At 42.6% G+C, this 12599-nt stretch overlaps 1 protein-coding gene across 1 annotated transcript in view; it reads right to left on the bottom strand.

Moving 5' to 3' along the window:
* Positions 1–235: 235 nt before the first annotated feature.
* helz (helicase with zinc finger) overlaps positions 236–12599 on the bottom strand; it is a 29196-nt gene continuing 16832 nt past the window's right edge. The window contains exons 20-33 of the mRNA XM_072463320.1: positions 11203–11348; positions 10263–10410; positions 9689–9872; positions 8445–8673; positions 6867–7131; positions 5556–5601; positions 5080–5261; positions 4798–5005; positions 4627–4709; positions 4089–4548; positions 3668–3938; positions 2834–3572; positions 2433–2679; positions 236–2345 (exon numbers count right to left, since the gene is read on the bottom strand). Coding sequence (XP_072319421.1) covers positions 1951–2345; positions 2433–2679; positions 2834–3572; positions 3668–3938; positions 4089–4548; positions 4627–4709; positions 4798–5005; positions 5080–5261; positions 5556–5601; positions 6867–7131; positions 8445–8673; positions 9689–9872; positions 10263–10410; positions 11203–11348 — 3603 coding nt within the window. The 3' untranslated portion in view covers positions 236–1950. The remainder of the gene's footprint in view (positions 2346–2432; positions 2680–2833; positions 3573–3667; positions 3939–4088; positions 4549–4626; positions 4710–4797; positions 5006–5079; positions 5262–5555; positions 5602–6866; positions 7132–8444; positions 8674–9688; positions 9873–10262; positions 10411–11202; positions 11349–12599) is intronic.

Here is a 12599-nt window from a genome sequence, read left to right as displayed (position 1 = left end):
TAGTATTGCACGACTTCAGAAATTAGCCAATGACACGCTTTTGTGGTTCTTGCAAAACATCAGGGAGCAACTTCAGCGTTAGCCCTGCATGACAGAAATGAAAGAAATCATACAGACAAGTACATACTCTACATATTTGTAAAATACTATAGTAGTTTAGTTGATAATGTCACAGATTTTATACATAATATACTAAAAGATTTGACTCTGTTTAATCAAAGTGTTTCCCCCCCAAAAAAAAATATTTTCTTTCAAATTAATACAAACTGATAAAACAACTTAAAACCAGCCATTTTCAACATGCATTAAAAAAAGAAAAAGAAAAGAACTGATTGCTTCATAGCCGTGAACTTCAGACAAAAACAAGACAAATCCATAAAGATACCTAAATATAACTATTGTACAGTGAAGGAACTCATACAGGTGCAACAGAAAGTCTCCTGGTCTCAGACGCCATTTTAAAAACACAAGTGTGGTTACAGTTGTCCACTTCTAGAATCTTTTTCTTAATTTGCATACTGAAAAAGGGGCAGCGCTCCATTGTTTCAAACATGTCTACAAAATGGAGGCGCTCCCAAAGTTCAGGACGTCTAGAAAATGTATATTTACAAGGTGTTGTTTTCAGCCAAGTCATAAATCTGGATTAAGCTATGCTTCAACCACTGTGTTAAACATTTAGATTAGAGGGTTAAAATCGTATATTCCGACTCTTTTGATTCTTAAAATAATTTCAAAATGCACCCATTGTTATCACACTCCGTAACACCATTTAAGTGACATCATCTTTCCTTTTTTTTCAGCCCAACATCTTTGACCCGTTTGTTTAGAACATAACTTTTTCAGTCAAATGTCAACTGCTGCAAAATGATCATTTTTATCGTATGTTGGGGTCAAAAACATTTCTGTCAGGACCACCCATCTGATCTGCAAAATGTTCAGGACAAATAAAGAACTTAATTTGAATGGATGTGTCGACAGCGTTTTATAAATGGGGAGTAAAGTTGTAGAGCAGATGAAGATTTGACTAAAAAGGTAACATTTGGTTTGGCAGTGTAAATTCCTAACCACCAACACAACAACTTTCTCATACGTTCAGAGTACGGCCTTTTCTTTAAAAACATCAACAAAGCACTTCACATTTCATTTGCTCAGCAGTTAGAGGCCACGCCCGCTGTAAGGACCCATCCACTGTCACAACAGTTAGAAATGGCTAATGATGGTATAAAATCTATTGAATCGGAAAGTGAATCAGAAAATGTGTCCATTCAATTTTAAAATAAGGATTATTTAATCATGGGATATTTGAAGAATTCAAAGCCAAACATAAAAAGTAACATTTAAGCATAGCTCTAGCATGATCGTTTCTGGAGATGTCTCTAGCAAAACCATTCAGTCGTTATTTTGTGTATGTACAGATTAAAGGAAATTTAATCAATGACTTTGTCACGTTTTAGTGGCTGTTACTGATTTAGCTTTAGTCTGTATTCAACAGCTACAGTATTATGAAAACAGACATCCACTCAAAATGTAAAGAAAAGTCAATCTATAGCAAACAAACTTCAGTGAGGATGTGGGAGGCTGAACGGCCTTTTTCTGATTTTATACTTTTTTTTGTCTATACATTTTTTTCCCTTTTTTTAATAAATTTTGTCCTTATATTTTCATTACATACATATACAAGTGTGGGTAATATAATAAGTATATATTCATATATACATAATATATATGTATATATATATATACTAGTAATGCATTCGTTTAATATACTTTTTTAATTGTCACAGATATGTGAAGGATGACGAATACAAAAAAGCAACTAAAATTATAAATCAAAACTACAGAAAGAAATGTTTTATAAATGCACTATTTTGTTTGTTTGAAAACAAAAACAAAAAAAAAATCATTTTTCTAAAGAAAGTTTTTTCGATTTTTATATTTATTTTTTCATACTTATTTGTTTGGTGCGGGAAGGTGACACTCGGACATGGGGAAGTATGAATAGTACCCATTGCTACTATTGGAGCCTCTTATACTGAGCTCCTGCAGTAGAGACAAGGGGTCACTGTTCTTCTTCAGCTCGGGCCGGGCCGCTCTGGATTTGGGCGGGGCGCGCAGGGCACTGGCGTACGACATGGTGGGGGCCTTGCTCGGGTTGGGTCCTTGACCCAGCTCACCTGTCGGGGGTTTGTGTGGGTGAGGACTTGGCCCTGATTCTATGGGAGCCTGGGAAGGTGGGGGTTTGTTATTAGGCATGAGGGGAGGGAACTGCCCAAGGTGCTGGAGGTGTGTCTGAGCTGCAGCCTCTGCGTTCATTTGCTCTTCACTGGGACGGTGGCATTTTGACACTGTGGGGTAGAAACACAAAGAAGACCTCAGGGTTAAGCGAGAATCATTATTAGTGAACATAAAACTGCCGAGTCAACGCTACAAACCTAAAAGCTCCCGATGTTGACCAAGTGTTCCAGCTCCATTACAAGGAATATTCTGGTACGGGCCGGGGCCACCTCCATTGGTGGGCCAGGGCTTGTGAGAGGGGAAGGGGTGGGGTTCATGTGGGTGCTGAAGGTGCGGGACATGGGAGCCAGGAATACATGGCTGTGGCGGCAGAGAGGTGTCTTCGAGGTAACTTGAAGAGATCCGGCGCTGATAGAGAGGCCGGCCTGGACCACGAGGCTCATACTGCGGGTGAAAACAAGTACACAGTAAATGCATGAATGGCCAAATGCTGACAACACTTTGGGAAAAGCCTAAAGCAAATGAAGGGTGCAGGTCCAAGCAGTTTGTTTTCTCCGTCAGATTTTCAAACTTAACCTTCTGTATGAAGGAAGCTCACCTCGTCTACACTGTGCAGAGCCGTGGGCGCTGATGTCCGGGGCGACAGTGAGTGGTAGGACTCCTGCTCTGGGCTCTGGCTCTGCTGCTGCTGCTGCTGCTGCTGCTGCTGCTGCTGTTGTTGCTGTTGTTGTTGTTGCTGTTGTTGCTGTTGTTGTTGTTGTTGCTGTTGTTGTTGTTGCTGCTGTTGTTGTTGCTGTTGTTGTTGTTGTTGTTGTTGTAGTTGCTGTTGTTGTTGTTGTTGTTGTTGTTGGTGGAGTTGCATCAGATGAATCTGCTCCTGTCTGCTGGCGTGTGCCATCATGGGCAGTCCATAGGGAAGTCTGTGGCCTTGGTTAGCCAGCATGTTATTGTGCTGTGGGGGGCTTGTGGCAGCAGCTGCGCCCAGGGGCCACTGAGGGTCCTGCATCAGGTATTTGACGTGGGCGGGTGGGGAATCTACAGTTTGTGACTGAGGAGGAAATCCTTCACTGTTAAAGAGGTGATTGAGCTGCTGTTGCTGCAGAGGGTTGTTCAGGACAGCGTCACTGAGAGGGCCGCGGCCTGCATCGTGGGGATAGCCTCCTGAGGGGAACATGTTGACATGGTTTGAAGCAGGGGCCAGATGGGCAGAGGGGTCGGCAGAGGCCCGGGACTGTCTGTACTGAAGCAGCCGCGACTGAGGTGGGGGCTGCAGCTCTGACACTTCGCTGGAGTCGGACTGCTCTTGTGGAGGCATTTCTCTCAACAGGCCTGGATACCTGCACACAGCAAATCACATCGGAAAACGATCAACGAAACCTGCTACAAATGTTATATGAAAAAGTCTTTCTTAAGCATTGATAATGTCTCCAACCTGTTGAAAGGAGGCCCAGTGGCAGCAGAAGAAAGAGCCTCATCTTCTGTGTTGGCACTTATCCCCCAACCAGCTGTGCGGAGCAAATGAGGTGGGATGCGGGCCAAACCGGGCTGAGGGAGGTGAGCGAGAGGCTGGGGAATGGGGAAGGCCACCGGGCCCTGGAGGAGAGGTCCCGCCACCTCGCCCCACTGGCCCAACCGCGCTGCCTGCTGCTGTTGTTGCTGCTGCTGCTGGTTCAGTGCCTCTAGAGACATGGGATTGTGGAGATCTGAGGAGACAGATGTGGACATTAATTGACTCAAAATATTACACAGGCAGTAGAAAATTTGTTTTTGAAAGGCGGGAAGGGTGTTTTGTTGGTTACAGTGGGATTTGAGCCATCGGCCAAGTTTAGATAAAAGAACAGCTCCAAACTCACCCACAGACTCTCCATCCTGAACATCCTCTCCAAAACTGTTGACCCTGTGGTTGTGGGACAGGCCTGGATGGAGGCCCCCTGCAGATCCCATTGAAGTCCTAATGGGAGCCTCTTCTGCACCTCCAGACTCTGTCCCATCGGCAGTGGGGGAATGAACGACCCTGTGAGCGCCCATGGGCCCACTGAAGAATGACGCACCATGGTTGTTACTGGTGTAAGCAGGACTGAGCTGTTGTTGAGCCGGGTGCTGGACTCTGTACGGAAGCCTGGACAGATACTGTGGGGGAAACGGCCTCCCGCTGGTGGAATGAGAGGCAAAGCCAGCATTGGGCGGAGCCAAATGGTAGTTCATTGATCTCTGGGCAGTGGAGGGGTCTTTTCTTTGAAGCATCGCATTGTGAAATCCAAGGCCGTCTGGTTGAGGGTCTATGGTTCGATTTGGGCTAACGTCCAAATCCCCCTGAAATGGTAAAAAAAAATATATATATAATATATATACTTGTCTAAACATTTGTATTATTTAAATGCCGGGACTTGCCTGTTTGTCCTTCATTTCGATGCTTTTCCGTTCTGGTGTATGAAGACGATTTTGTTCCGACTTTGGACAGTTATCCAATTTGCCTATAAAGTTAAAACAAAATCACAATAAACCCAATAACAAAACCATGAACAAGCTTCTTATTCATTCCCAAATATTGTTTTGACAAACCATTTCTGATGGGCTCAGCCTGTATTTCCTTGTCTGGGCTGGGCTGGCCGATGCCTAAAGGAGAGGGGTGGGTGACCCCAGAGTATGGGATGGGCGAGCCTCTGTTTGGAGCTTGCAACAGGTTTAAGTTGTAGGCGTGCATGGCTGCCGGGTGGTTCATGATGCGAGGGTCCACAGGAAAGCGGCTCTGATAACTAGGCCATGGCAGCTATAAAAAAAATGTTTCAGTTTATAATGCTATAAACAGAAAATTATCGGGCATTAGAGGAAGTCATCACTCACAGGCAGAGGCATGGGCATAATCCCTCCATATACAGCAGGAACATAAAGGATGCTGGCTCCTGTGTGAGGGTCGATCCTCTGAACAGGACTGGGGGACTTGCCAATACCAGTCTGCGGGGCACCCAAAGGAGGTGTAAACGCTCGGATAGGGTTTCCCATGAGCACGGCTGGATTGGGTTGAACTGCAGTAAGAGGAAAAATTGTCCATCAAAACACTGGTCATCTCTCTTTTATGCATGCAAGCACATTGTTTTGCTTCATTGCATTAAAATGACACACTAATCCCCCAAACAGCCCAGGGCTGTCATGTTCCTTCTGGACCGGCTACATCTGACTAGTTCATATCAATATATGAAGATAAACAGTTAGTTTCTGTGTGGGAATACAGGAGGAACAGAAGTCTAGTCTATGCAACACACTGAAAATGAGACAAATGGTTTATTTCACATGATCAGTGTCATTTTGTCATCACTTACCATATCCATCAGGAGGAAGGTGGTCTGAATGATTTGAATGCTTTCCCTGAAAAGAACAAAAGGGATAAAAGGAAAAAAAGTGAGGCAAGCAGTACATTTGAACAACAAAATATAATCTGCCTAAATAAAGCCCTGCTGATCTACACTTAAACCCGATCTCTGTCACAGAAGATGACTAGAACCTCAGTGGGCATTTCAGATCGTAACCCATAATTCAATTCAATTTAATTTATTTTGCCCAAAATCATAACAGCGGTTGTCTCTGAGGGCAAAATCTATTATTAGTTTTAGCACGGGAGCGCACATTAAGCACATCTTAATTCTCAGGCCTGAATTTCTGTTGGTTTGACTCAAGCTAATTCTTTTAAATAACAACTTGAGGCTTAAGCTGGAGCTAGTTTAAGCCCAGGATATCAGGTTAAACCTGGATTTGTTAAGAAACTTTGATGGAATACCCCCTAAGTCTTTGTGTTAAACAAGTAGCGAGTGGTATTTGGTTGAGATAGTAAAGGAAAAGACAAGTGTCAGGAGCGCCGACTGGAGCAGAGCTGCTCATTAAAGCCAGTGGGAGATGGCAGGAGGCTGGCAGCTGTGGTGATTTTGTTAACCTTTACCTCGGGTGAGACAGCGAGGACAGACAGCACATAAAGACATCACAACCCCAGCAATACAAAAACACAATCGCCTTCCCTCCGCCTGCTCTGGTCTATTAAAAAAAAAAAATACAAATCTGTCCATTACAAGATATGAGTGATAACAAAAAGTGTAGTGTAATTTTAAAACATTTGAACTGCCACACGCTTTTACAATACTTTTGTCTCTATGATAGTGGATGGCCGTAATTGAGATGCAGATTAAGCTACATGTCCGTTTGCGTTATAATCATAAGATAAGATAAAATAATCCTTTAATGTCCACACAAGGGGAAATTTCGTTGTTACAACGCAGTAGAAACAGGAGGAAAGGACAGATTATAGGAAGTTCAAAAACACACTCTTAATAGAACTCTTATGAACAAAACAAAAAACTCTTATTAACAAAACTCCTCTCCTATCTTAATAGGGAATGGATGGTTAAAAACACAACACATATTTCTGCATTAAAGTAAACCAAATCTGTAAATCTGAGCTAAATTGTTTTAAATCTAATTATAATGAGGAAATTCAAATTGCATTTGAGAGAAACGTGCTGCAAAGTGGACGGTTGTTCTAGGCTCTGGCTTCAGACTCTGCAGCATTTAAACAGAAAGTGGGAGGGACTGGAGAGCCAGCCACATAATGAAGTCATCTTTGTACGTGTGAATCGCCGTACCTTAGGAGGCGAGTGTTGTGACTGTAGCTGCTGCTTGTTGGACACAGGCAGAGGGTGGTGGTGATGTGGGTGGAGAGGCTGGGGGGCAGAGTGGTGCCCCTGCAGAGGCCTCAGAGCACGAGGGATGAACTCGGGGGCCAATGGGTTGAGAACGTAGGTCTTCTTCAGCTCCAATGCCTCCAGCTGAGCCTTGATCTGCTCAAAGGTGATGCCGTGGAGGCTGGAGTTTTGGTGGCAGATGGAAACAAAGTGCTCCCAGAACTTTCTGCAATAGATCCATAAACAATGTACGTTTTAACGATGTATGCCCAGTACACGTTTCTGTGTTTATAATTTTAAATTGACTGGCCGTCATAGGCATAGGCAGCCAGAATTTTTAAAGGGATGGTAAATATGCCTCATATGGGGCTGCATTTTCCTCCAAGGATGGGTTTAACGTACCTTCATTATTTTCATAGGTACACATACCCTAAACACACTATTACATGGTGTATAGGCCTATCCACCATCAAGAAATTTGAATATTGGCTACCCCAAACTTAATGGAATCATGGAAATGATAAATATACATACACACATAGTCATTTAAATGTATTACCAGTGAACACTATCGTAATACACAATTTTTGTATGTAATGAAAATGGGTACAGTTTTAGCTAATGGATGAATGTAGCAATATAATAATTTAGACACATCAACTCCTCATAGCCTCATAGTCAGGATCATAGAAGATCAGAGTCAGATACTACGTCTTGAGGATTTTCTTTTTTAAAATCGCTGCAGGGTTTGTTTTGGGCCTTCTTCCGGGTAGTGCATAGGCACGTCACTAGAGTGTAATCACTGATCGGTTGCTGCGCCGCGTCTGCCGCAAAAACGTTCAGCTATTCCACGTTTTCTGCATCAGATGTGCATCCAACTCAACCGCCCCAGAGGCGCCACATACAACGCTCAAAACGCAGGACTCGCAGCGCAAAAACGCTCAAAACGTGCTGCAAAAACGCGGGACGCCAAAGATGCACGTCCACCTAGACTTTGAATGTAAACTGGATGCGTTGACGCAGTGACTTGTTTATTTGAAGTAGCATTTTAATGATGGCGCTACCAAAAATAAGTGATGAAATTGGGTTTTAGGGATGGTTTATTTCCCCCATGTCAAATCGGATGGCGGGCCATTTTGATTCATCATGTTAGGCGCCATCCCTGAATGTACGTATCAAGACCCCTGATGGGGACAATGATTCATGTTTTTAGTTTTATAGGACGCAGGTTTGGGCTCAATAGTAATCTCTGTGCAATGTAAATTCAGACCAGCTCTCATGAGTGTTTAGTTTATTCAACACTATTGCATGGAAACTTGAATAATCAAGAAATTAATCTATTTGATTTGTTGATTTTGTTTATCCAATAAAATAAATACATAAATATTATGCTTGTCATGAGAACAAATTTGACAAAACGTAAGAATGGAGTTCAGCTCCCTGGTAAAGGCAACATTCAAAAATATATTTTTCATAATTCTGATGCAAACAGAATAATTCACAATCTTTAATAATCACCTCAAACAAACTATTATTTACCTGCAACGGCCCACAGAGCATAACGCTATGGGGTCTCCCACTACAGCGACCAGGGACTGCGCTCTGGTGATGGCTGTATTCAGGAGCTTGTAGTTTGAGAGAAATCCATAGTCGAGATCCTCCGTTGAATCCTCCACAAGCTGCTCTTTCCGCTTGATCGCAGTCTGTTTGTGTTTGCAGGTGTGTCTGGTCCGCACCGTGCTTAGGAACAGCACTCGGAACTGTTTACCTGCACACAAGGTTTCACACAAGTCCGTTTTGGCAAAGGTGGAACAAAACTTTTCTTTCTTAAAACTCAACTCTCAAAGTAGCATAATTCCCTATTCAGCACATCCCTGAACATTTTGACTCACATATTCTTTAGTAGAGCTTCAACTGACTACATTTTAACCCTTGTGCTACCTTCAAAGCTAGTGCATTGGTTAAAAATAGTTATAATAAAAAAAAAAAAATTATGCTCTTAAAGGCGGTATGGACGATTTTTCGGCGATTTGAGAACGCAGGTGGAAGTGCTCATGCGCATTCCCCCGTACACTGAGGGAACTATATTATGATAGATCCATGCGCTTAGGCACGCGGAAACGTGGGGACGAGCCTGACGCGGCTGCAGGTGAGCGGTAGGTGCGTTTTATGATTGATACGTGGCAGGACAAATTATTTATCCACGCCACGAGGAAATATGATAAAAAATTTGCTGAAAAAAAAAACGTCCATACCACCTTTAACATAAAACAACAAAAACAAACATAAAACAAACAAACCCGACGACAGCACGAGGGCCATGTTGCCATTAGTCGACTAGTCAAAGGATTATTTCTATTGTACATTGAGAATCTTAAAATGCGATAACCAAATCAAGGTTGAAATATGGTGATTGAAAGCTTCAAGATAATGCACTTTATTCCTAAATATTCTTTATCAGTAAAATCCACAAATTGTTTATCATTATTTTTTATAGTTGAATAGTTATGGTTAGTTTAGACGTTAATATATTTTAGGATTAATAATAACGTGTTAGTTTGTTTTTATGTTCGCATTTATTAATTTTGACATACAGCGTTTTATATTTTTATGAACTGTATTGTAGTGTTTTAGCATTGTAAAGCACTTTGAATTGCACTTTGTACAAATTGTGCTCTATAAATAAATGTCATTGATTGATTAAAGGCACTAACGATCCATTTACTTCAAAAGGAAAAAAAAATAACTTTTTTTCTCGAGTAAAATGATGCGATTGTCAATACCTTGAACATTGAGAACTCTTTCCACGCTGACTTCATGCATCCTCTTCTTTCGGAGTTCTGCTCGAATGCGAAACACCTGGTCCGCGTACGGCGACACCACACCAATGCTGCCCTCGTCCAGCTTGCCCCACGCTACAGGCCACTTTCTTCTCAGCTCCTCCACACGCTCCACGATTTCAAAAACCTGCGAGAAGAAACAGAAACTGTACAAAACAAAGGACTGCAAAAAAGTGGAAGTCGTGGCTACAAATTAATTTTTCAATTATGGTCCGTGTGAAAGATGTGAGCAATGACCTTCTGTGGCTTTGGGGCCGTTTTGCCGATTAAACTCGTAACAATTTGAAAGGAAACGCCACAATAAAACATACAAAATACTATATGTAGTGAGATATGTGACTACAAATGAACAATTCTCAGGAACTACAGATACTTTTGTTCAGGGTGGTCATTGACGTACAGTTTTTGAGAGCAGAAATAAGAAATACATTTTTTATTCTGTGAACAGACGGGAACAAAACTGCCTTCACATTTGCAGCAAAGTCTTTCATAGAACTCTTTCTAAAAAGTACAATACCTCTGCATTATTGTAATAGGCAGTGCTGTTCTTCTCCTGCACGTCCTCTCCTCTGGCTGTGAAAAATGTCAGCGGGTAAAAGTCTTTATGCGATGGCTGCTTTCCACTTGCCATCAACTTCCCATCATAAAATAATTCTGATGTGTAGCTGCAAAACAGACAAAATGGGAAAGAATCGGTTATTTTTCTGTCTGTATAGTGGTAGTTCACCTTCTGGTAAAAGTACACTTCATTGATCCCTGTAGGGAAAGTGGTCCGGTGCATTTGGTCCGTCCCCCTCAATGCAGCTGTGCAAACAGTCAGTGGCAGTGCGGCGCCTCGGGGCCCATCTCCGGAGCGCGAGCTACACGACCTTAGCTTTAGGATTGTGATTGTTGAGCTGGTTTTAAAAGGAATAATGGTTGATTTTTCGCCGATTTGAGAACTCAAGTGGAGGTGCACTCCCCCCTGTGCGGACGCACAAAAAAGCCTTGTTGCTAACACGTGCGTTTGTTTATTAGCGCGACTGATCTGATCGCATCGCATCTCTCGTCTCCCATAGATTTCCGTCTCTTCTGAGTCAGCTTGAACTGTCTTTCTCTGTCTTAATTTTGTCCCGTACACTGAGGGAACTATATTAGGATAGATCCATGTGCTTAGACACAGGGAAACATGCTGCGATGCTGGGGACGAGCAGCTGTGCAGTAGGTGCGCTCTATGATTGATACGTGGCAGGACTAATCGGCAGTCCACACCACGAGGAAATGGACTCAGATTTGGCGCCAAAAAATCGTCCATTACGCCTTTAAGTTGATGCAATAAACTGAAGGAAACTCAGAGACATGGGGCAAAAGAAGCAAAACGACACGACTAGTACTGCTAGCAACTGTGCTGTGTGCTAATGAGTGATGTCAATAATATAATATACAGGCATAGAACAGCGGTGGAAGCTCAGACTTACTTGATGATGGCTTCATGGGACCTGTAGTTTTCACACAGAAGGATGCGACAAGGGAACTCCAGAGGGTAGTGCTCATACAGCCGATCCAACAGGGACACGTGAAGATTGCGCTCTCGAGCAAACTCGCTGTAGACAAAGGGACTGAGCTGCACACAAAAGCAAGCAGAGTAAAAGGCAATAAACTATACTTTCATCATAATACTCGCGCGTCAACATGTATCAAATGCACATATTTTCCTCCAAGCGTTTAAGTGCATACCTAGGTGTTTGTTACCTGGATAAAGGAGCAGCCCGAAGCCTTTATTATATTTAGCTCTTAGCTGACTGCAATTATTTTTGTGGGGTCCAAAAAGTTTAAACTTTAATAATAGCATCGGTTTACCACCGAGCAAAAGGCTGCAGCATCTATCTTTCCCAAAGTGCCGCAAAAACGCTTAAAGGTCCCATAACATGCAAAATCGACTTTTCAGAGCTTTTAACCTTCTTACATTGCTATTTGTGCTTCATATAAGTACCCAGAGTGTTTTTTTTGATTGATTCCCGCAGTTTTTAGCTATAGTACAGACTATCTCCTTTCCGCGAATCTCCAAACTGACGGGCGGTGGGTGCAAGACCGCGTCATAACCCCAGGCACGCGTCACCATCCCACCTCCCCCCTCCCCCTACGTCACGGGTTGGGCGGGGGAGCCAGATCGCTCTTCGCAAGGGTGGTGGCGAATATCAAACCAAGACGTTTGCATTTCCGGGTTGGTGAGGGGGTCCAAGGTATGGGTGATATTTCTTAACTATTATGTTAAGGGTGTTGCACCACCCTTATTATTATCAATTATACACTTAGGATAGACTACGAAACGTGAAAAAAGCATGTTATGGCACCTTTAAGTCCCGCAATAGCAACACTAGACAAGCACGAACTTTTCCTGAGTTTCACCTCTATTTAAAAAGGTGAGACAGCGCCCATGCATAAGTTATTAGTTGGTTCACCGTTTTTTGCTTTTAGCCTGAGCTTCAGTTGTGCAACCCTTTATTTCATTGGGCAAGACAACCAGCATGAGGGTTCAAGGGTTTTAACATCTGATTCATAAATGTAAGCGTTATCACCTTCAAAAACTTTGCTATAACTGGTATGTGCTTCAATCAAAACCCACCTCAAGCGAGCGTATACACTTTTGCTAGAGTTAAGGGGTCTCAATGCTATAATGGCGTTTCCACAACTGCATTAAAAATAAGCTGATGGAAATGCAGCTAGTGTAATCTTTGTTTAAATTACAAATATGTTGCACTTTGACACACCAATGTATACATTGTATACATGAATAACATCTTGTACTTTGTTAAATCACACAGGCAAAAAGAGACTGACATTTTCTCATCTACAACTGCTCATTGGCCATTCA

This window comes from Eucyclogobius newberryi, unplaced genomic scaffold (assembly GCF_026437365.1).
Source record: "Eucyclogobius newberryi isolate DKJ021-1_F unplaced genomic scaffold, fEucNew1.0.hap1 SCAF_4, whole genome shotgun sequence".
In the NCBI taxonomy this organism is placed as follows: domain Eukaryota; kingdom Metazoa; phylum Chordata; class Actinopteri; order Gobiiformes; family Gobiidae; genus Eucyclogobius; species Eucyclogobius newberryi.
Note: the sequence above shows the minus strand (reverse complement) of the source record. Positions and strands in the feature narration are given on the sequence as shown.